General features: G+C 42.3%; 2 protein-coding genes across 7 annotated transcripts in view; both read left to right on the forward strand.

The window, feature by feature from the left end:
* ak3 (adenylate kinase 3) overlaps positions 1 to 25,000 on the forward strand; it is a 465,380-nt gene that overhangs the window by 424,468 nt on the left and 15,912 nt on the right. The window lies entirely within an intron of this gene.
* Positions 4,542 to 25,000, forward strand: part of LOC306939786 (RIMS-binding protein 2-like) — a 58,697-nt gene continuing 38,238 nt past the window's right edge. For 2 of the 6 annotated variants that reach the window (XM_079524479.1, XM_079524482.1), the window contains exons 1-6: positions 4,542 to 4,661; positions 8,997 to 9,083; positions 14,211 to 14,261; positions 19,793 to 20,126; positions 22,167 to 22,270; positions 23,561 to 23,640. In XM_079524479.1, the coding sequence (XP_079380605.1) occupies positions 9,000 to 9,083; positions 14,211 to 14,261; positions 19,793 to 20,126; positions 22,167 to 22,270; positions 23,561 to 23,640 (653 nt within the window). In that variant the 5' untranslated portion in view covers positions 4,542 to 4,661; positions 8,997 to 8,999. Of the gene's footprint in view, positions 4,662 to 8,996; positions 9,084 to 14,210; positions 14,262 to 19,792; positions 20,158 to 22,166; positions 22,271 to 23,560; positions 23,641 to 25,000 lie in introns of those variants that run through there. The other 4 variants (XM_079524480.1, XM_079524481.1, XM_079524483.1 and 1 more) reach the window with 4 other exon arrangements.

Here is a 25,000-nt window from a genome sequence, read left to right on the forward strand (position 1 = left end):
TTGATTGTTTATTTATTTTCGTGTCCTGCAAACATTGTGCCAAACCCTCATGGGTTTATAAGACACTATTTCACAATTGCATTTACAGCATGTTTACATTACATAATTCATTATATTACAACTCAGATTTATACAGAGTACTCTGTCTTCTTTCCCAAGCTTGACAAATAAAATCTGCCACAACAAAAGTCCCTTTGGCAAAACATATCTCCATTTTTGCATAGTCATTTAAATCTAGGAAATCCCCACAGATAGAAGACATCTTATTAACCAAAATATCCCTTATGTCGTCATATTTAGAGCAGTAAAACAAAAAAGTGAACGTCGTTTTCAATTTCATCAAGATCACAGAACAGGCAAGATCTCTCTTCTTCAGGAGTGGCATTAAACCTGCCAGTCTCCAGTGCTAATGGTAATGTTCCTGACCTTATTTGTGCACAGAGAGATCGTTGTCTTTTGTTTAAATTATACTTCACATAAGGTTCTACGGTATATATGTCCTTTATAAGGCAGTAGGTTCGCAACTTAGGTTTGTACCATAGGTCCCTACACCAGTTTTCTTTATATCTGGAGAACATTGTATTTCTAATTTGATCCCCGGAAACAACATATTCTCAGATGGGGGTCGGCGGCCAATTACATATAATTTTTGGAGTCCTTGACATGATATAAGAACCACTGACAAACATAGGTTTTTCTGAAAACTGTCAGTATTTTAGAATCGTCCTCAGGTCCAAATGGTTTAAGTAAAACAATTGAGTACTTTTCCCACCACTGGTGAGGCTTTACTTTGCAGTCCCAGTGTTGTATAAGACCGATAGGTACCTATGCTTTATGTACAGCCCTACTGTACAGGACATACTGTACGTCTCAAGCCATTGCATCGGTCTTACAGTTTGCAGTCAGTGATCCATCTCTTTGGAAAATCAATACACCAATAGCCCCTGTGTTTCCACAGGGGATGGTGTGCCCTTTTAGCACCTCTACTAGTCATCATATCTGTTAAGTAAAGAGTGTGTGTGTGTGTGTGTGTGTGTGTGTGTGTGTGTGTGTGTGTGTGTGTGTGTGTGTGTGTGTGTGTGTGTGTGTGTGTGTGTGTGTGTGTGTGTGTGTGTATATCTGGCATTATGTCTCGTATTGATTTAAAAAAAAAAAAAAAAAAAGTTGGTGTATTTATTTGGGACTCACTGTTTCGGTGTTTGTTTTCAAGTACAGTTCGATTGTGGATTGTGTTCAAACAAATTTGATGTGTACGTTATCAAGTTGGTCACAGTGGGATCACAGCAAACAAAAAAAAACTATTCTATATTTAGGCCTGACATTAGATTCTACAAAATGACTTCTAAATACTAACAGTTGTCTAAAAAAAACCTATCTGACAATTTTTGAGTGGTGTAAACCACTCCTACAACTGGCTTTGTTAGTTTGTCTGTCTGTCTGTTCGTACCAAAAAATGAGCATGGTTGCTATGGTCACCCAGTTCACCCGGGTGTGATTTCATTACGTCAGACATTACGTCAGACCACAGCTGATCAGGCTATATAAGACCTTACACCACTCAGTTCACACGGGTGTGATTTATTAGTTATAGAGGGCAAGTATAATGCTTTAAGGCATATTTGTCTTATTATAGCCAGGGATCCTTTTACATTCTCACTGACAATGAATGGAGAATGATGATGATGATTAGAGCGCCCCTCACTTCACACGGGTGTGATCTTTTCATTATACATAATCATGGCAGAAGTTTGAAATAATGGTGATATCAGCTCTGACACGTACACGCACGCACGCACGCACGCACGCACGCACGCACGCACGCACGCACGCACGCACGCACGCACGCACGCACGCACGCACGCACGCACGCACGCACGCACAGATGGAGACCCGGTATATCTGTCTGTAGTGGCAAGCAATTAGCTGGGTGCTAATAGTATCACATTGATTTGGGCCAGATTTGACACACATCCAGGGACACATGCAGCAGCTGACGACTTTTGCTCCACCGCGGCACTACATACATCATGCAACACACACACACACACACACACACACACACACACACACACACACACACACACACACACACACACACACACACACACACACACACACACACACACACACACACACACACACACACACACACATACATCATGCAACACAAAGAGACGCCATCTGTCCTCTGACAAGGTGGAACCAAAGATTAAAACACTCCCATCGCCCAGGACGAAGTTCTTTGTCCTTTCTATTAGTAACGCCCGACGCCCAGGACGAAGTATTGTCCTAAAGACGAAGTTTATTGATATGAGAACGGATCGCATGGCTCTATAGCCCAGGAGCGTCTGTTGGGCATTCCTCGGTGACGCGCAAGAGTGAGACGTCATCGAAAAACTCCCTCCCCTGTTTAGCTGATGAAAACGAAAATCTTAAAACGTTCATAACTCGCGATCTAAATCATCCCGTCTAATTATGAAAAAAGATCCTGTGTTAGACGGCGCTCCGCGGTCCAGTCGCTAGTCCTGATAGATTTATTCTTGTCTCCCGTTGTTGTCGATCGACTCTAGAGTGTTGTGGCTATTGTTAGCTGCTACACACACATCAACAACTCAACAACCGTCGGTCCGTCCGGAAAAGGGGTCCGTGTTTATAAATCGACTGGGCGCTATAATGTAATGGATTAAATAACCCCGGGCAATTAAAGTGTTAACCCATTTAGGCCTGACGTCGAACTTTTTTACGATAATGCACGTAACTTGAGAACCGTTTGCCCCCACCGACTTCACATTCATACATCATGCAACCCAAAATGGGTTAAAAAGAGCATAAGTTACACATGCATTGAATGGAGGAAATGATGGTGCCGATTAACACAATTTTGGCCGTGGACGTGTATACACGCTTTTTTGAGGGGTGCCGGCCCCTCCTATATACAGTCTTTAGTTCAATGTTTGTTTTTTTGTAAACGCCATTGACAATGAAGGGAAAGTTTACGTCATAATGAGCCTCATTACGTCATTATCTCTTTATTGTTAATGGCGTTTAATGTTTGTGATGGCACTGTTTGTTTTACATCACCATTACATGAGTTAGACTTTAATATATTAGCTTCACTTCACACGGGTGTGATTTTTTTCATTGATATAAAACAAAAAACGTGCGTGCGCTGCCGTTTACTTCCTTGTTTACGGCTCAGAAAGAATGGCTCGTGTGTGTGTGTGTGTGTGTGTGTGTGTGTGTGTGTGTGTGTGTGTGTGTGTGTGTGTGTGTGTGTGTGTGTGTGTGTGTGTGTGTGTGTGTGTGTGTGTGTGTGTGTGTGTGTGTGTGTGTGTGTGTGTGTGTGTGTGGGGTGTCTTGACCGGTTGTTGTTCACTCGCTGGGTGCAGAAAAAACCTGACCGCGACGCAAGTATCACAGCGCCGGCTGTCGGCCGTTGAGAAACCTTGTTTTGCTCAGAAACGACATTCATGGCGCCAATTTGGAGATATAAAAGCCATTGAAAACATAGAACGCATGTAGATGCATTGCGCACGCAACTTAAGATGGTGCGGTCCAGTATCACACTCGACACATGATGCTAACGGGACTCGGCTGTCGACTCGATCGGATCAAAACATGGATTAAATAATATAAAGACCCTTATCATGTATAATTTACGGGATCGGCGGGCAGCCAGACTAAAGCTTTATTTACGCGATTACGTGAACGGGCAGGGATTGTGTTTAACGGAGTTGTTTATTTCTGTCTGGCTTCCGTTACTGTCAGCTGTGTCCTTTTATTTAGCACACACTAAACCATCCTCTCTCTCTGGCCCTCTTTTCCACCTGCCTCTCCTTCTCACCATAACTCCCGTACAGGCATGCAGGCACACATAGACGTCAAAGGGGGCTTCAGCCCCCGGCCCTTTTTACCCGTCTGGAAAACAACAAAAAAACATTGAGAACCCCTGCTCTACAGAATACTTGGTCTGCGTTCACACAGCAGATGGCTGGCTCAGAGGAGCGTTTGGTGGGAAGCTGTTAGGGGTTAACCCATTTAGGCCTGACATCGAAAGAAAAAAAGATTCAACTGCGACGCGTTGTGAGCTAGATGCGTTGTGAGCTAGATGTGAGCTTGTAGATCTTCGTTTACATTGCCAAAGCAGAAGTGGAACAAGACAATCAAAATAAAACAATGTATTTACAAATACATACACATCTAGGGGCCGCAATCTGCATTCAAAGATGTTCCTAGAAGCTTTGTCATTGGTCGAAAAAAAAAACCCGGTCGCAATGACTAACCAATCAAGAAGCAGACAGGCAAATCGACCAATGACAAAGCTTCTAGGAAAATCTTTGAATGCAGATTGCGGCCCCTAAATGTGTCACAGAGACTACATTTCTTTTGGGAGCGTTCTACCCGTTGCTGGCTGTCTGAATACCAAAAAATAAAAAAAAGTAAGGTCATTACATTTTTGACATATTATAGCAGCTTTAAGGTGCTTGTATTCCATTTGACATCCTTCTCCTTGTCACACTCTTCTGCTCCTGCTACAGGTACAGTCGGAGTATGACCGGCTGAGACAGACCTATTCCGTTGTGAGCCAGGAGAGGGACACGGCCCAGTGGGAGAGGAGTCAGCTGCAAGGCAAAGTGGAGAGCCTGGAGCAGGTTCTGAAGGTGAGAGACACGTTAACCTAAAGCTTTACAAATCCAACGCCTCGTACCGAGTCGAGTCGACTCATTCCTTCTTCCATTCCCGCGCTATAGGCTAAACGAGATAACCTGGAAGCAGTGTTGTTTTTGGGCAGCAACTTTTGAGACAACATATTTTCAGATGGGGTGTCGGCGGCCAATTACATATAATCGTGGGGGTCCTTGACATGAAATAGTTTGAGAACGACTGACACAGAAACATGGGGGTTTTTTAACTCCTTTTGGTGTTAGCATTATGTTATGCTTTAGCTATTGAAAAATAGCAGATCTACAAGCTCATAGCGCGCCACCGAGTGGCGCGCTATGAGCTTGTAGGTCTGCTATTTTTGAAAAATCGAAGGACGACTGACATATTAACATAGCTTTTTCAGAAAACTGTCAGGATGTAGAAGACATTTTTAGAATCTGATCTCAGGTCAAAATGGGTTAAAGGACATTTGTAGAATGGTTCCCAGCCTGTCTAAAAAGGGATAAGGTGTCATCGGTTTCAACTCTTCTGTTCTGTTGTGCCAATAGTAATCAGACACAGTCTGTGCCAGTGCCGCGACGGAATGCAACTCTCATTACAAATCCCTGCCTTCAGGCTGCGTCTTCTATTGATTTGTCTGTTTGTATACGGAGGATCGGGCCGCGTTTCCAGAGAGAAAATGTCCATGCGAGAAAGAAATTGACCCACTCTTTAATATAGAAAGAAAAAAGGTGTGCGAGTCTCTCGTTGTGTATCGATTATGTGGATGGATGGGGACACTGTGTGGATGGATGGGGACACTGTGTGGATGGATGGGGACACTGTGTGGATGGATGGGGACACTGTGTGCTACAGCAGGGGTTCTCAACCCGTGGGTCGCGACCCCTCAGGGGGGGGTCGCCAAATTCTTTTTTGGGGGGGGTCCCAAAAAAAAAAAAGAAGCAACTCAATGGCTGGAAAATGGAAATTAAGAGTTTACATAGTACACATAGTGCATGCATAGACTTTCCTTAATGATTGTATCTGGTTTCAGTATTCATTTATGATGTATTTTCTCTCTTATTAAGGTTATTTTCGTATTGGGGGTGGGGAAGGGGGGGTGGGGTGTGGGTCACGATACATGGCCGAAGCATTTCCGGGGGTCCCCCCCCCAGCCAAAAAACATTGAGAACCCCTGCTCTACAGAATACTTGGTCTGCGTTCACACAGCAGATGGCTGGCTCAGAGGAGCATTTGGTGGGAAGCTGTTAGGGGTTAACCCATTTAGGCCTGACATCGAAATAAAAAAAGATTCATGTCAAGGACCCGGAAAATAGATATGTAATATGCCTCCGCCCCCCATCTGAAAATATGTTGTTCCAGGGACCCCCCCCCCCACAGAAGCAAAGATTTGAGAAGCAAAGATACAAGCTCATAGCGCGGCACTCGGTGCCGCGCTATGAGCTTGTAGATCTACTATTTTTCAATAGCTACAGTATAACATAATGCTTTAAAACACCAAAGAGGGTTCCCGCCCAGAATGGGTTAAGCGTCGTCTTGCTCGGGGACACTTCAACGCGTAGAGACGAGTGGAGCCAAGGGTTTGAACCGTTTGGCCTGGTGATTACCAGACTAGCTACCCACTCGGCTACGGCCAATTTACCGTGCTGGGAGTTTGGATGAAGAAGACAGAGGAGGACGAAAAAAATAATAAAAGCAAACTCAAACCGTGGGAGGAGTAGCATAGACTTCTAGGTCCTCATTCACAACGGCGTTTACGCTCATACCGTTACGTAACGTGAGCGGAGCGTGAGCGGACAGGCATTTACGTCGATTCCCACATTACGTGGGAATTCATGAACGTGAACTTGACGGTGACGTCGGATGGTCGGAATCTCCGCTAAAAGCTGCGCCACCTCAGAGGGTCGTGTACTGCTTGCGTAGATTTATTCTGAAGGCTTTAGTCTTCATGCTGACTCAATTAAAAGTCCCCAAACCTCAGATAAAATATGTAGGCATGTGTCAACATTGGTCAGCACATAAAAAAAATGATAGCTTATATAAAAGCCAAGTATCACTTGTATGCCTAAATGCAAGCATTCTAGAGGCAGGTTAGCCTAGAGTCCCATACAGAAACTGCCCCTGCAAGCCCGACACCTTTTTATTTATTTATTAGGATATTTCTAGCATGCGCGATTGCGCTGCTCACTTGACAGCTTTCTACTCGCAGTGCAACGCGTTGTGAGCTTGTAGATCGGCTCTCGCGGACTCGCGCTGCATGTTCAAAAACAAACTCACAATTATTATAAGAACATACACTTATCTGCATTCTGCACTGTACGAATCCAACGTTGTTTAGTGTAGTAATGCCTGCAGTAGGCCTATTGAAATTGTTTTGTTACGGAGCTCCTTTGAGTCACACTGTCGGTGTGTGTGTGTGTGGACAGTCCAATCTGGGTGAAATTCACATTGGAAAATGAATATAACGGCGAGCCTGGCCCGGACAGAACAGATTATTTCTATGGTTCACAGACATGCCGGTCTGACAGACAGACAGCAGTCACGAGGGCTAATTAGCCCTATACAAATATAGAAGTCCACATTATTGCATCAGCGCGTGCAATTCGGCCAGTCATAGTTTTAAGCCAGTGCACCTTAATTAATTATAATATGGGGAACTTATAGCGAGGCTGTAGGCTACTACATTGATCTCATCATGAGATCCAAATGTCCAGTGAATCATTTTAATATGACGACATCATGAAATGAACCTGCACTTAGATCTGACAAAGAGGAGGCTACCCGCCGTATATGGTTGAAAATTTAAATAGCTATAGGCCTATATGCCTACGTGTCCATGATCAGAACAAATCCATTCTCCACATGGCATTCAGACAGATGACAGTGAGATGATATTAATCTATTCCCCGCATGAATCAATGCAGCTCTGATAAAAATATCGGATATATGTTTTACCTCTGCAAAAGGTGTGAGTGAGCAATTGTTCAATAGAAAAGAAAAGGCTTTATAATATAATTGCCAAGTATAGGCTAGCTTGCTGCCTTGGTCCCGAACTTAAATAAATAAATGGCCAAGCTGCATTTTATACGGTAAGTCAGCTTGCCATTGCTGTAGCGGTGCAGAGCAGCGTTCACCGTTTTGTAAGCTTGGGAAAATGATTGATATAGTTTAATGGTAGGCTATAGACAATATAAAGAATCACGCACAAATGTAATGGTATATGGATGTAAAAAAAGAGACTGCAGGTGGTGGTCGTCGCTCCGGCGCTTGACATGGTCAGATCATTTTCTTTTAATTTCCTGTCCTTTGATGGATTGAGTGTCAGTTTGTACAGTTTGTATGGTAGGCCTATAGTGGTATACTTTATACAATGGTGCAAAAACTTGTTTGTGGTCCTGTGGAATTATGAAATTAATAGAGGGCTATATTCATGATATATCTGCACAGCACTGACTGACCGCGGCAGTATAGCCTAATTTCTTTCCAGCAATCATTTTTATTTTAATTTGTGAAGCCACTATACTGGAAAATATCATTATTTTGTTGCATTCCGTCAGGAGGACCTCTATTTCGTTTGAGCTGTAAGGCCTATAGTTCTTTTTTGTTTTTTTTACTGCTGTCTGCTGAGTCATGCTTGACGCCTTTTATGGTGTGAAATGGGGCGTGGATCAATGCAAATGAAGTTATCCGCTGATTTTCCGATCATTTGGCACCCGCTCGCATTCACCTGCGTACCTCACAACATACACCTGCGTACCTGTGGTACACACCGCTCTTTGAATTGCACGGCAAAACAACGTTGCGTGATCGGACGGAATTTCCCGCATCAGTTTACGCTTCCGTTCCGCTTCCGTTACACTCTTGCGTATTTCTCCTTTGTGAATGAGGACCCTAGTGTTTAAGTATAGGCTTCTTCTTAACCCATTTTGGGTCGGGGACCCCTTTTGGATGTTTTAAGCATTATGTTATATTTTAGCTGTTGAAAAATAGCAGATCTACAAGCTCGTAGCGCGGCACCGAGTGCCGTGCTACGAGCTTGTAGGTCTTCTATTTTTGAAAAATCGTGAAAATGTGACATGAAATATTGTAGCACCACTGATATAGAAACATGGGTATTTCAGAAAACTGTCATGATTTAGAAACCAAAATAGCAGATCTACAAGCTCACAACGCGTCACGCTGCGACGCGTTGTGAGCTTGTAGATCTGCTATTTTCGGGGCGCAATTAACCCAGCACACTTTAGAAATCAGGCCTAAATGGGAGTTGCTTTGCACCACTGCTTTCATGCTTGACTATAACTGTCTGTCTGTCTGTCTGTCTGTGGCTCCAGCATATGTGCGAGGCTGCGGTGCGGAGGCATGAACAGGCTTTGGAGGTCCTTCACACCCAGCAGCAGGAGATCAGTCAACTGCAAAGGGTAAGAAGACCCAGATCAAGTCTATAAAGTAAACCCTGATACTTCATAATTTTGTTGTTTAACATTTAGACCTGTGAGGACGATTCCACAAATGTCTTCTAAATCCTGACAGTTTTCTGTGTCAGTGGTTCTCAAACATGTTCATGTAAAGGACCCCCAAAATGATCTGTAATTGGCCGCCGACCCCCCATCTGAAAATATGTTGTTCCAGGGACCCCCCCCCCCCCAGAAGCAAAGATTTGAGTTAAAATCGTTCGCTCTGAAAGAATATATATTCAATGATTTGCGACACATTTTCACGTTTTCTTTCAAAAATAGCAGACCTATACAAGCTCGTAGCTTGTAGATCTGCTATTTTTCAATAGCTAAAAGTATAACGTAATGCTTTAAAACACCAAAAGGGGTTCCCGGGCCAGAATGGGTTAACCACTTACTGTCAGGAGGTGGTTTCCAAGTAGGACCCAAATGCGAGGAAGTCAGAATCTTGAAGTGGAAGTTTAATTAGACAGAGGTTTGCAGGAGAGCAACACTAACAAACGAACAGACTATGAAACTCAGGACACAAGCCAGTAATCCAACAGAGAACACAACCAAACACAGGGCTTAAATAGGCACACGATTAACAGGACACAGGTGAACTCAAATCAAATCAACACAAGGATTGGCTGAGGGGAAAACAAGACACAGGTGAAACAAAGAACCAAAGATCAGGGAAGGTGAGACAAGGCAGGAAACTACTACAAAGGAGGACAGGAAACACAAAAGCATCACTTCAAAATAAGAATCAAGAACACCATATCATTACTTCAAAATAAGAATCAAGAACAACATATCATTACTTCAAAATAAGTCTCAAGAACAACATACACAACACACAGAAGGCAGATCCTGACACGTAGCTTGTAGATCTGCTATTTTTCAATAGCTAAAAGTATAACGTAATGCTTTAAAACACCAAAAGGGGTTCCCGGCCAGAATGGGTTAACCACTTACACCTTATTTACTTTGTCATACAGCGACTATAGCAAAACTCACAATCAGGATTTTACAGAATCGACTTGTGATCTCTGTGTCAATCAGTGTTGTTTTTGGCAGCAGATTTTGATTTTAGTTTTAGTCATAGTCTCTTGAATAGTTTTAATTTAGTTTTAGTCACATTTTAGTCACCCGGAATGTTTTAGTGTTAGTCTAGTTTTAGTCGACTAAATATCATACGATTTTAGTCGACTAAATCAACTGTAGATTTAGTCGACTAAAATGTGTTTTGGCGGGCCTTGATGCCGTCATAATGACTGTTGTGAGCTTGTAGATCTGCTATTTTCAGCATGTAACTAATTGTAAAATGACTTATACTGGATCTCTTGTCGACTAGTCCCTTCCTAACATTTTAGTCTAGTTTTTATTTGTTGACGAAATTGTCAGTATATTTAGTCTTAGTTTTAGTCATCATAGCTTAGTTTTCATTTAGTTTCCATTTAGTTTTCGTCAGTGGAAAAAGGCAGTCGACGAACATTTTTCGTCTTAGTTTTAGTCGACGAAAACAACACTGGTGTCAATATTTTCTCAAGCAGGGTGTCTGGGGACCAGCAGGGGTCTGGGGACCAGCAGGGGTCCTCAATGAAATGATGGATAGTTGGGAACGCAGGGTGTCTGGGGACCAGCAGGGGTCCTCAATGAAATGATGGATAGTTGGGAACCAAATCAACAGTTTTATAGTGTAGATTGGGGAGGGGGGCAGGGTGTCTGGGGACCAGCAGGGTGTCTGGGGACCAGCAGGGGTCCTCAATGAAATGATGGATAGTTGGGAACCAAATCAACAGTTTTATAGTGTAGATTGGGGTCCCCGAGATGCAAGTTATGTCAAACGGGGGTCCTTGTAAGTACACATCTTGACAGTCATTGTCCTAATTATGTCAGTGGTTTCTCAACCTGTGGGTTGGGACTCTGGACTCAGGGGCGTCCCCAGATGACAGTAAAGTGACAATTCAAAGCTGCTATAAGCAATAATATGTAAAAAATCACACCCGTGTGAACTGAGTGGTGTAAGGTCTTATATAGCCTGTCTCAAAAATGAGCACGATTGCTATGGTTAGTATGTGACGTCACTATATAAGACCTTACACCACTCAGTTCCCACGGGTGTGATTATTATTGAAGGGACAGCCCCTTGAGATACTCTATAGTAGGGAGGATTATCACAACAAAACAAAAAAAGAAGTGATATTTGAATTAAGTGAAATCACTGAATATACCTTTAAAAACCTTTGAAAAAAAGACCATTCCTGCATTAATGATTATTTTGGGGGTCGTGGTCTCCAGTTCAAATATGATTATTTTGGGGGGTCCGCAGTTCAAATATGATTTGATTTGGGTGGACAGGTGATGGCGGCGCGCACAGACGCTGCGGCTTTTGAGCTCTCCTTTTCAGTGCTTTTTGTTAGTGTTGTCATCCATCCATCCATCCATCTTCAACCGCTTATCCGTAGTCGGGTCGCGGGGGCAACAGCTCCACCAGAGTGCTCCAGACTTCCCTCTCCAGAGCAGCATTCTTCCTCCTGGGGGGATCCCGAGACGTTCCAAGGCCAGTGAGTCGATGTGTTTCCTCCAACTGCGCCTTATTGGTCTGCCCCGGGGTCTCCTCCCAGTGGGACGTGCCTCGAGGACCTCCCTAGGGAGACGCCCCGAGAGGCATCCTAACCAGATGCCCCGAACCACCTAAGCTGGCTCCTTTCCAGGCGAAGGGGCAGCGGTTCTACTCCGAGTCTCTCTCGTGTGACTGAAGTGTCTCTCTCGTGACACTGTTAGTGTTGTTATGTTTGTCGGTTACTGCCAGCCGTGTGAATCCTGTCTATAGTCCGACAGGATCTCCTAGGCATTGGACTGCGGACTGAGCAATCTGTAAACAATGACTATATCCGCTCGCACGACATAACCACTGGACACTAGTGTTGTTTTTGGCAGCAAATTGTGATTTTAGTTTTAGTCGTAGTCTTTTGAATAGGTTTAATTTAGTTTTAGTCACCTGGAATGTCTTAGTGTTAGTCTAGTTTTAGTCGACTAAATATCATAAGATTTTAGTCGACTAAATCTACAGTTGATTTAGTCGACTAAAATGTATTTTGGCCGTCCTTGATGCCGTCGTAATGAGTGTTTTTACACTTGCTGAAAATAGCTGATCTACAGCTATTTTCATCATGCAACCAAGTGTAAAATGACTTATACTGGATCTCTTGTCCACTAGTCGCTTCCTGACATTTTAGTCTAGTTTTTATCTGTTGACGAAATTGTCAATATATTTAGTCTTAGTTTTAGTCATCATAGCTTAGTTTTCATGTAGTTTTCGTCAGTGAAAAAAGGTAGTCGACGAACATTTTTCGTCTTAGTTTTAGTAGGCGAAAACAACACTGGTCCTCATGCAGCTAAGAAGACGGCCACACAAACCCCCGCTTCCCAGCATCTTCTTCCTCTCAAATGTCAGATCCATCGCGAACAAAATGGATGACCATGAGACTATAATGGACTGCGGGAAATGGACGCGTCCAGGATTGCTGTGTCACAGTGATAATAACCGAGACCTGGCTTCACCCTTCCATTCCAGACACGGCTATTGAGCTAGCGAGGACGCACAGTACGCCGACGACAGGACAGAAACCGTGACTCCGGAAAGGGCAAAGGAGGAGGAGTTTGCATCTATGTGAACAAAAGCTTTGTGCACAAATACTACTACTGTTGACAGCCACTGCTCTCCAGACTTTAGAGTACTAGCCCTTACCCGTTGTGAGATATTGCCCCCACCTTGTGGCCGCAGGGGGTACTGCGCCCTGGGTGTGTTTTCGCATTTTTTATTCACTAATAAATTCATTATTAATCATTAATGTGTAAAATCGAAAAAAGGGCTTCGTTAAGACCTCCATATTATTATGGCCAATGCCTGTGTGAAAAGTGGGAGTGATTGGTGCAGGCAGTGAGGAGATACGGCGGTACATTCAGACATTGTCAGAATTATAGTATGATGATGATGATGATGATGATGTGACAGTCAAGTGCAGACCGGCATATCTTCCAAGGGAATTTACTGTTGTCCTGGTGACTGCTGTGTATATATACCACCAGATGCTAATGCTAACGTATAGCCCTTAGTCACTTGTATGATGCTATATTAGTCTTCAGCAAAACAGCCACCCCGAGGGAGTACATGTCATAGCAGGTGACTTTCACCGTGCTAATTTGAAAGTAGTGCTCCCCCCAAGCGCTCAGTGCAAGCGCTGTCAGAATGGTGTGTGATGAACAACCTCGTTCTCGACACCTCCAAGACCAAAGGAGCTGATGGTTGACTTCAGGAGGAAGAATATTCAGCCTATCTACATCAAGGGAGAGGAGGTGGAAAGGGTCTCGGACTTCGGGAGGCATACTATAATCCGACGGAGCATTAGTTCGACATGCGTCCGGACTAGCGCCTGCTCCCGTGCTTGCGGTTATGGTTAGGTTAGGGTTTGAGGTGGGTTGTCGTTTTTCGGACCAATGACTAGTCTAACTAAAGTACTGCACCCTCGGACTTCAGGTTCTCGGACAACATGACCTGGAAAACAAACACCACCGCGCTCCAGAAAAAAAGGTCAACACGAGACTGTATTTTCTCAGAGTGCTGAGGAAAATGGACCTAATGGAGACAGTGCTATACTGTCCTGCTATACGGCTGTTCCGTCGAGTCAGTGTTGACCTATACGGCATCTCTCTGTGGTTTTCCAGCCAAAATTACATTATTCTTTTGGGAGTCCAATGTTTGAGAACGACATGACCATAGAAACGTGAGATTTTTCAGAAAACTGTCAAGATTTAGAAGGCATTCGTAGAATCGTCCTCAGGCCTAAATGGATTTTAACCCATTTTGGGCGGGAACCCCTTTTGGTGTTAGCATTATGCTATGCTTTAGCTATTGAAAAATAGCAGATCTACAAGCTCATAGAGCTCAGAGCTTGTAGGTCTGCTATTTTTGAAAAATCGAAGAACCACTGACATAGAAACATGGCTTTTTCAGAAAACTGTCGGGATGTAGAAGACATTTTTAGAATCTGATCTCAGGCCTAAATGGATTTTAACCGAGTGCTTCTTGGGTTGCGTCTGCAGGCTCAGGTTGAAGCGGACGACGAGCATGAAGAAGCAGTGCACCAGTTAAAGGTACGTGGTGGGGACACATTGTACACGACATGCATTTAGACCTGACGTCGACATTTAAAAGAAAATTTTCTAAATCCTGACAGTTTTCTGAAATACCTCATGTTTCCATGTCACATGGTGCTCAATATTTCATGTCAAGGGCCCCCCCCCCCCATCTGAAAATATGTTGTTCCAGGGACTCCCCTCAGAAGCAAAGATTTGAGTTAAAAAACGTTCGCTCTGAAAGAATATTATATTGAAAGATTTGTGCCGAACAAATAATTACAAAGAAGAAAAACAAAAAAAAAAATGTGTTTGTTGTCATGATTTGTCACAACTCAAGTTGGCTTTGTATGACGCTTAAAAGGTCTTTAAATAAATACTTTTTCAAATGTCTATGAGGAAAATGAACGGGGAATCATTTCCTGGGCCCTGTTAGGGGGCGGGACTGCGACGCTCTATAGACCTGCTTTGTTTATGACTCTTTTGAATCCCTTATTTGTCATAAAAAATGAAGAGAGTATAGAGCCCTATGGCCACGCCTAGTTCGACTACCATCATTATATTTGTATCCATTTGCAACACTAATGGGATTTTGGGTTCAGCAGGCGAGCCTTGACCCATGATTCCAGCATAGAGGAGAGCATTTTTAATACAGCTCGTTGAAACCCTCCAAACCCCAAAAGCCATCTAAAAAATGAGCCTGCAGTATTTTAGCTGTTAATCATTTGCACTAATGGTGCAATAAAGATTAAATTAAATGTAATTGATTAAAGATTAAATTGTGAAAACCACACAGCCTCTCTGGGTGAATGAAAAAATCGATCTTGATTCATGATTCTTGATATGTTTGAAAAATATTTATTCTTCATTATAATAAAATATAATAGCCTGTAAACACATACAGTATATCAAAGCCTCTTTTACACGCACGCACGCACGCACGCACACACACACACACACACACACACACACACACACATACACATACACATACACATACACACGTGCACGTGTCGTATAGTCTCCTTTTGCACAGCTTCTCCTAAATCCACCAGAGCTCAGTAATGGCTCCAAGAGATGGCTATTCTGCCCCCCTCTCCAAACCGGCTGTATCTACTCCCATCTTTCTGCTGAGTCCTCAGTACTCTGTAAAATGTTGTTTCATCATCACAGAGCGACGCTAGCACTAGCAACGCTCCCCATGGCTATATCGGGCCCTGACTGTGTCTTCTTATCTGCTGTGAAGCAGGCCGCGGTCGAGGCTCACGGCATCCCCTGTAACTTTCAGTATCGTCCCAAACTTGTATCTCCATATTATTTAAAGGACAACTTTAGTTTTTTTCAACCAAGGTTCATGTTTTAGGTTATTAGAGAAAGTAAAAGATGAGTGTTAATTGTTCTTCATTTGCTGCTTTCTTTCGTTTTAGGGATTTTAGCGGTTTTTGACAGGGGGGGGGGGGCGGGGGCATTCGAGCATGGGGCTAAATATGTATTTTTTTACAACATTTTATAGCGATTTTTTTTTTTTATTATTTACTATAGTCCTACTAGACCCCAAGAAATTACATCTGGCCACAAAAGATCACGAGATCTACTGAATGTGTCAAACTGACATATTGAGCCTATGACTCACAGTGTGGCTTCCACCCAGTAGGCTACGTTCACATTCAGTAGATCTTGTGATCTTCTGTGGCCAGATGTAATTTCCTGGGGTATACTAGGACTATAGTAAATAGTCCTATAGTAAAAAATAGTAAAAAAAATAAATCACCATAATATTTTGTAAAGAAATACATATTTAGCCCCATGCTCGAATGCCCCCGCTCCCCCTGCCAAAAACCACTAAAATCCCTAAAACGAGAGAAAGCAGCAAATGAAGAAAAATTAACACTCATCTTTTACTTTCTCTAATAACAACCTAAAACATGAACCTTGGTTGAAAAAAACTGAAGTTGTCCTTTAACAAATGTTCCGCTTTTTCCTCCCCTAATTCAATGCCCCTATTTTATACATTGTCGTATGCCAGTGTTACTTAAAAGTAGCTAAAATAGCAGATCTACAAGCAAAGCTATTTTGGCTATTTTTGGCTATTTTTGAAATATTTTTGGCTATTTTTGAAATATTTTTGAAATATTTTTGAAATATTTTTGAAAAATAAGTAACATATGGATATACAAGGTTTCCGCCCGACAGCAGAAATATCTGTGTGTATGTATGTATGTATATATATATATATATATATATATATATATATATATATATATATATATAACCCTAACCCTATTTGTGTGTGTATGCATAACTGCTCTGTTTATATAACCTCATAGCTATTAACTCAGGTCCCTTCAGTCATTGTTGCGAGCTGTTCTGATAATGTCTTTAGCGTACTTAACTTTTATAAGCCTCTTAACTGCGTCGCATCCAGGGGCTTTGTTATCAAAGCGTAGCAGCGTTTTGTTGGAGCACGCATCTCGTTGCTGTCGGCTAGAGAAACCTCCCATCTCCATATTTTAACTTTTGGTGTTTTGTCTTTTTTTTTGTAGCAGATCCACAAGCTTGCTATTTTTGTAATTTGAACCCTGAAAAGTAACAGTTTCGGACACTATGAGGTTTCCACCCGACAGAGACCATGGCCCTCATTTATCAACCGTGCGTACGCCAAAATATGGGTGTACGCCGAAATTACCGCAATTTTCGGCATTTACGATTTGCGCCAACGTTTGATTTTGAACTTGAGCCAGGACAAAAACCACGTCTGGTCGGGAGCTGTCGTACGCTTTGTCCTCACCTGTTTTTCTGTCGTAGAACAGCGGAGCAGCATTGTTTGACCAGCTGAGAGGCTGTCACAGGCATCGGAAACATATGTATTCACTCCTAAAATGTTTATATAAAACTGTATAGGTATGTATATGGGCTAAATGTAAAAAAGTAAAAAAAAGTTAAGGAATACATCACCGATGTGTCTTTGTGTCATATGAAATTAGTAGGAGCTTTCCAACTTTACAAGCAAGCAATTAAAATCGCGCATTTAAAAACAATGTTGCAAGTTAGATGCGTAAGCCATTTAAACAGTGTTTTGCATGATGAGCGCATACATGCGAGGATTTGGGCTGTCTGTGCTGAAATATTTCCATGACGGGACGTTGGAGAGTGCAGCGCTGCAGCTGCGGAGAGTCCCAACTTGGGTAGCCTACTGTAGCCTAATCTACAGCAGGCCGATGTCTTTCTGGAGTTACAGTAGCCTATGTGCAATCTCCTCCTCGTTTAATAAACCCGACGCGTCGCTCGAATGCCAAATGTGCCATGCCGGCGTGCCAGCGCAAAATTGGGGACCGCTGACCGCATCGGAGTTAGGTATAGGCTAAACCACCCAGCCAGGCTGCCAGCCCACCAGTGCCAGTGTGCCACATGAGGCTGGTTTAGGCTGCACATTTATATAATTGTCAGTTGATAGCCCAGCCACTGCACCGACTACTACTGCGACTAGCGAGGTAGGCTAATCTAAATAGATTGTCATAAACGTGCATGGTCGTGGTGTCATGAACAGTGATAGAGACAGACAGGACAGGAGAGGAGGAAAACAGCAGCGTGTGTGTGCGCCTATTTGTTATTTAATTCATTGTTCACATGCAGGTTCAGATTTTCGTTCACTAATATATTGTTGTAGGCTATATTAAATGAATAAATACTTTAATAATTTAATATAGGCTACAACTAACAACACACGGCAGGCGCGTAGCGCGGATCAAATGATTGACTGGGCAAATTAGCATGGGGGGGGGGGGGGGGGGTAGCCCCGGCCGATAGTGAAGTGTGAAGTGTGAACGAGCGAGGCGAGAGGAGAAACAGACAGGGTACTACATGCAGCTACAGCTTTATTTAATTCATACAGGTGTTCGTTCTTTATTTATTTAAGATAGGCTACAACAAACCAGTTGGACTTGCAAGTTGCGTGTGCGTGCGTGCGTCTGTGTGTGTATGAGAGGGGGGTGACTTTTTTATTTACTTTTTTCGTCATGTAACTATGGTTTCCAAGGTCGTACTGCAGTTGTTCATGTCGCAAAAACGAGGGCGAGGCTTGATTTCATAGGGCGTGCCAGATAGATTTCAGCCGTCACATTTATAAACGTCCGAACGAAATTAAGGAAGAAACAGCTGTCTGCGATCACTTTGTAAATGCCGACCCGACGTGGGTGTACTACGAATCCTACACTCGAATTTGGGGCAGAATTTCCACTCGATTGATAAATGAGGGCCCATATCTGTAGCTAATGGAGGCCCTTCACTTCCAGATGCTTTGATTAGACTGCAGCTTTTTTCTGGGGTTGGGGTTGCGTGGTAATCGTTTGGTGTTTGAGCTGCATAAACCAGTATTCTAATTCTAAAACACTTTCATGTCAAGGACCCCCCCTATACCCCAATGACTGTGTATTTGGTCGCCGACTCCCACCTGAAAGATTTTGTGCCAGGGAGCCTCGAGATATTTTCAAGAATCTTCCAAAATAGCAGCTCTTTACAAGCTCACAACGCGCCCCGAATAATGTATTTAACAGATTCTGATGCTACATAAACACATTTAAGCTGGGGAGAGACCCCTCAAGGACCCCTGGGGGTCCCCAGATCCCACTTTAAAAGGACCAGCGGATTAGACTGCTGGCTTTCTTGATATCGCAACAAGCTGGAAAGCATCTCTTTTGGGGGTTGTGTGGTAATTGGTTCTGCATTTGATCTGCATAAACAGATAGGATGCGGGCTACTCTACCGAGAACTCATTTACGGAGTAGGATTTCACCAACTGATGGCTTTTGCACATGAATTGCAAGTCAAGTCAATTCATTTCAAAGGGCTTTATTGGCCTGAGAAAACATACGTTTACATTGCCAAAGCAAAAGACACAATACAGCAATACAATCAAAACAAAATGCATGTACATTTGAAAGTCAGAATCTTCAATAAATCAATTTCTATGTACCAAGATCACTCAATGCAGATAGTGCAGGAATACACACACAATGATTAGTCTTTATGTAAATCGGTTTTCAATGTAATGAGTCCCAGGATGCAGGGATGGTCTTTTAATGAGTCCCAGGGACATTTTATGAGTCCCACTTCAACGACGTTAGGAGTCATATTTTGCCATTTTTTTTACATTTAACTCCCATTTCATTTTATATGGTTATAATGTGGTTATATTCATGTAGAAAAGAGAAGAAGAAATTATTATTAAGCTAGCAAAATAAACTAGAATATAAAAAAAAAGTACAGTAGTGCATCCCGTGGATGCAGAGGTCGTTTTATTGCGTCCCTTAACTATAAACTGCGTATAAAATGCACCCTATTTTAATCTCTGGGCGGTGGTCGTGTTCCATTTGATATCCTTCTATCACAGCAGCTCACAAATCTTGCTGCTGTGTTTTGCACATTTTTGTACGTCACTGATCTCTCTCTCATGCTCTCCCTCTCTCTTTTCCATTCCCTCTCTCTCTCTCTCTCTCTCGTCCTGTTCTCCTCTCTCCCTTTCACTTTCTTTCACTCGCATGTTTGAAAAGGTCAAGGTTTGTGACCTGGAACAGAAATGCAGGTCACAGAATGAGCAGTTCCACCAGCTCTCCGAAACACTGCTGAATCTCCACCTGCAGGGGCCAGAATCATCAGACACCCGCGCCGTGGATGTCCTCCATCCACGGTCTGAGCCCTGCTGCATCTCCACCACGTCCCAGTGTCCTCCTCCCCTCTCTCCAGACTCTGCGGTGGTGGCCGGCGTCCTTCACTCTGAGCCCATCGTCTCAACGTCATCCCAGTGTCGTCGTCGTCCTCCTCTCTCTCCAGACAAAGTCTCACATAAGTTCCTCAACGGACTGGACACGTCGGCGGCAGCACAAGGTGGGGCCAGTAATAGTCAGTGGTGGAAAAGGTACTCAATTGTTATTACTTAAGTAAAAGTACCAATACTGCGATTTAGAAGTACTTCGTTACACATAAAAGTACGGAATTGAAAATGTACTTGAGTGAAAGTACAATAGTATCGGCATCAAAATGTTCTTAAAGTACTAAAAGTAAAAGTACTCGTATTGTCACACAAGTTCAAAATGTGTACAAGATCTATTGAAAATAGCCGATCTACAAGCTCACAATGCGTCACGTTGCGACGCATTGTGAGCTTGTAGATCGGCTATTTTCAAATGGCCGAAATGTATAGGGTTGAAGTGGTTAATGTATGTTTTCTAATCAAAATTAAAATCGCCAAAGTAACTAGTAACTAACGTTTTCAAATAATTGTAGTTGAGTAAAAGTACAAATTGTGGCTCTGAGACGTAGTGGAGTAGAAGTAAAAGTACTGGAAATTGGAAATACTCAAGTACAAATACCTCAAAATTGTACTTAAAAGTACAATACTTTCCACCACTGAGTATAGTACACGGAAGATTCAAGATTCAAGTACTTTATTTGATCTATTATATCTCCAGTCACTCCAAACCTAGAAACAATACAATTAAATAATAATTTGTGTTCATTTTGTTTTTGCGCTCACTCTTGAGTGATAATGTGGTGATATATTTTTTGCTTTACTGGGATAGCTCATAAAATATAACATTATGATCCTGTTGATCTTTGTCAGAATAGATTTTTTTGTTTCTGAAATATACAAACATTTGCTGCATCCAGTCAATCATGAATACAAATATAACTACATGGGTATTTTAGTTTTTAGTTTAGTTTATTTGATCATCTTCACAGTAACAAAACAGCTTATTTGTTAACACACGGTTACATAACCAAAAGGAACTGGAGGTGATCAAAAGGAATAGGCTGAAGCTGAAAGCTTATAAATGCCTAATGCCTATTTGTTGAAACAGTCCATGTTGAATTATATATATATATATTCACGTGTCTATTATTATTATTATTTAGTAGGAAAAATCACGGCAAAACGATTAATATTGTTGAGATCCTCATTTTGAGATTTGTAACTTGGCGTTTGTGTTTGGAGTGGAGTACAGTGTTGTTTTTGGCAGCAAATTTCTATTTTAGTTTTAGTCATAGTCTTTGGAATGATAGTTTTAGTCATATTTTAGTCACCTGGAATGTTTTAGTGTTAGTCTAGTTTTAGTCGACTAAATGTCATACGATTTTAGTCGACTAAATCTGCAGTTCATTTAGTCGACTAAAATGTATTTTGGCGGGTCTTGATGCCGTCGTAATGGCTCATTTTACACTTAAAATGACTTCTACTGGATCTCTTGTCCACTAGTCCCTTCCTAACATTTTAGTCTAGTTTCTGATCTGTTGACGAAATTGTCAATACATTTAGCTGAGTTTTAGTCATAATAGCTTCGTTTTCATTTAGTTTCCATTTAGTTTTCTTCAGTGGAAAAAGGTAGTCGACGAACATTTTTCTGCCTTAGTTTTAGTCGTCAAAAACAACACTGGTACTGGAGTATAAGTATAACGTATTGAAAAACAGGAAAGTTACGTGTATAGGACGCCCTCTATAAACGAGACGCTGCATCTCGCCCTTGTTGGTACTAGTTGACTCGTTTTGTTTTTTGTTTTTTTTTCAGATTTTGTAGGCCTCAACATCAGGTAGATTATAGTTATAGTAACCAATGTACACAGTTTTTAAATGTACAAATATTTATTTCCAAACAAAAAAAACAACACTTTTTTTTTTACATAATAGGTAGTTAAACAACTAGTGGACTAGTCGACTAGTAAACTAGGCAACTAGTCAAGTAGTAAAAATGACTAGAAGTGAATACCCTACTCGAAATTGTACTCGCCGAACAGAAGCCATACTATACCATGAGCACCGAATAGAAGCTGTTTATTTGCTATGGAAAATCAATGTTTCCCAGGCAATGATGAGAGTGTGGCAAACACGCCGTCACTGATCACCCAGTTCTTCCCACTCGCCCACCGCAGACCTCACCGGAGACAGAGATTGGCTAGAAGAGCTGTCCGTCAAACCCGGCACCGTGACGACAGTAGACCGTCCAAGCAGCCCTCGACGGGCAACGCCCTCGGAGGTGTGTTGACGTATCGTCGCCCGTCGGGCAGGAACCTTCTGTTGTTAAACTGAGCTCGATTCTACAAAATGTCTTCTAAAAACTGACAGTTTTCTGAAAAACCCATGTTTCTATATCAGTAGTTCTCATACTATTTCATGTCAAGGTCCCCTAGAATCATATGTAATCGGCCGCCGACCCCCATCTGAAAATATGTTGTTCCAGGGACTCTCCCCAGAAGCAAAGATATGAGTTAAAATGAGTTCAAGATGTGTGCCACATTTTCACGATTTTTCAAAAATAGCAGACCTACAAGTTCGTAGTGCGGCACTCTGTGCCGCGCTATGAGCTTGTAGATCTGCTATTTTTCAATAGCTAAAGTATAACACAATGCTTAAAACACCAAAAGGGGTTCCCGCCCAAAATGAGACCAGATTCTACTAAATGTCTTCCAAATCAGTGGTTCCCAAAGTGGGGTCCTTGAGGGTCCACCAGCTAAATGATAGTTAGGAACCAAATCTTCTTATGGGGGTCCCTGGCATATATCGTTAATTAGTGTCAATTTGGGGGACCTTGACATGGAAAAAGTTTGGGAATCACTGTTGTAAATCATGCCAGTTTTCTGAAAGACCTGTGAAAGAAAATAAGAAGGAAGAAATAATAGGTAATTGGCCACGGACCCCCCCCCCCCCCCCCCCCCATCGGAAAATATGTTGTTTCGCAAGCTTGTAGATTGGCTATACTCTCGCTACACTCTAGTTTGACACGTTCAAAAAATAAATACACAAAAAGTTGAAATATGAAGATACAAGGTTTCTGCCCGACAACAACGATATGATATGGATGTCTATACTTTATGTGCAGTACTTAATGCATGTGTGTGTATTAGGCATGTAACGATACACTCAACTCACGATGCGATACGTATCACGATATGAGGTTCACCATACCATTTTTCACGATATTTTAAACGCAACATTTTTTTCCAGACAAATTACCGATTTACCCCCCCTCCCCCCTTTTCACATTTTTTATTAAACTACATTGCAAAAGTAGCCTTACTTTTCATGTCAAATTACTTAAGTTTGCAACAACTGTAATCATGCTTGCTTCCTTGTTTGTTTTATTCAATTATCAATTATTTTGTATGACGTATTATTTGCGATGAACATGTTGCACCCCTAGTTTTATGCGTAGCCATTAAAGACAACACTTCTTAGCTCACTTGCAGCGACATTGGAGTTTTGGTTGTTTGGAATGGCGTCATGTCAATTGTGAATGACTATAGACTTCCCACTGGTCTTCCAACAGATGGAGGATGAGGTCAGCCCTTCGCCCAGGTCCAAGCCTCGATACACAGGCCAGGTCCGCCTCTGCACTGCCCGCTACAGGTGAGAGGTCAAGTTCTGGGGTTAACAATTAACAATATGTCGTTGGGCATTGACACGATATGCTCTTATTTAGCAGTGTTGTTTTCGTCGGCTAAAACTAAGACGAAAAATGTTTCGTCGACTACCTTTTTTCATTGAGGAAAACTAAATGGAAACTGAATGAAAACTAAGCTATGACGACTAAAACTGAGACTAAAAAATCTTAAATGAAAACTATTCAACAGACTATGACTAAAACTAAAATCTAAATCTGCTGCCAAAAACAACCCTGTTATTCAGAGTGACTTACAAAGTGAAAGACCAGACCGTGTATAGACCAGTGGCTCCCAAACCTTTTCATGTCAAGGACCCCCAAATTGACACGAATTAGCCCCACGGACCCCCATTTGAAAAGATATGCCAGGGACCCCCTTAACCCATTTTGACCTGAGATCGCATTCTAAAAATGTCTTCTACATCCTGACAGTTTTCTGAAAAAGCTATGTTTCTATGTCAGTGGTTCTTCGATTTTTCAAAAATAGCAGACCTACAAGCTCGTAGCGTGCCACTCGGTGGCGCGCTATGAGCTTGTAGATCTGCTATTTTTCAATAGCTAAAGCATAACATAATGCTAACACCAAAAGCCTGCCCAAAATGGGATAAGAGAACAATTTCATGGCTCTAGCAGTGATTCTCAACCTGTTCAATTCCAATCTCTATCTCTGGGACCCCCAATGTATATTGTAAAATCAATGTTAATTTTTACTCTGAGAGTGTTCAAACGGAACCAAATGGACTCTTGGTTCCGTTTGTACACTCTCAGAGTTACAGACCAAGAAAACAATACAATACAATTAAACATAACAAAGAAATAAAATAGCATTACACAACCGTAGACTTTGAGACTGTAGTCCTGTACTGTAATATATTATTATGAAATATTATGAAATAAATTGACGGTATATTCATCTGTTTGTGTGTAGAGATGCATGCAGGCATTGCGTGTAGAAGAGAGCCTTATTTACAGGCTCGCTTGCAGATATAGAGCAGTATACAGTACCAGACAGTGGCCTTGTGGTTAGAGTGTCCGCCCTGAAACTGAGAGGTCGGGGGTTCGATCCCCGGGGCCGGGTCATACCAAAGACTGTAAAAAATGGGACCCAATGCCTCCCTGCTTGGCACTCAGCATCAATGGGTTGGATTGGGGGTCAAATCAACTAATGATTCCAGAGCGCGGTGCACGGCTGCAGCTCACCGCTCCTTGGCTGTGGCTCACCGCTCCCAAGCTGGGTCAAACGCGGGGAACAAATTTCACTGCGGTAACGTGTGTTACAAATCGTACGATTGATATAGAGCAGTATCAGATTCTGGACGGATATCA

The sequence above is a fragment of the Electrona antarctica genome, assembly GCF_951216825.1.
Source record: "Electrona antarctica genome assembly, chromosome: 16".
In the NCBI taxonomy this organism is placed as follows: Eukaryota; Metazoa; Chordata; class Actinopteri; order Myctophiformes; family Myctophidae; genus Electrona; species Electrona antarctica.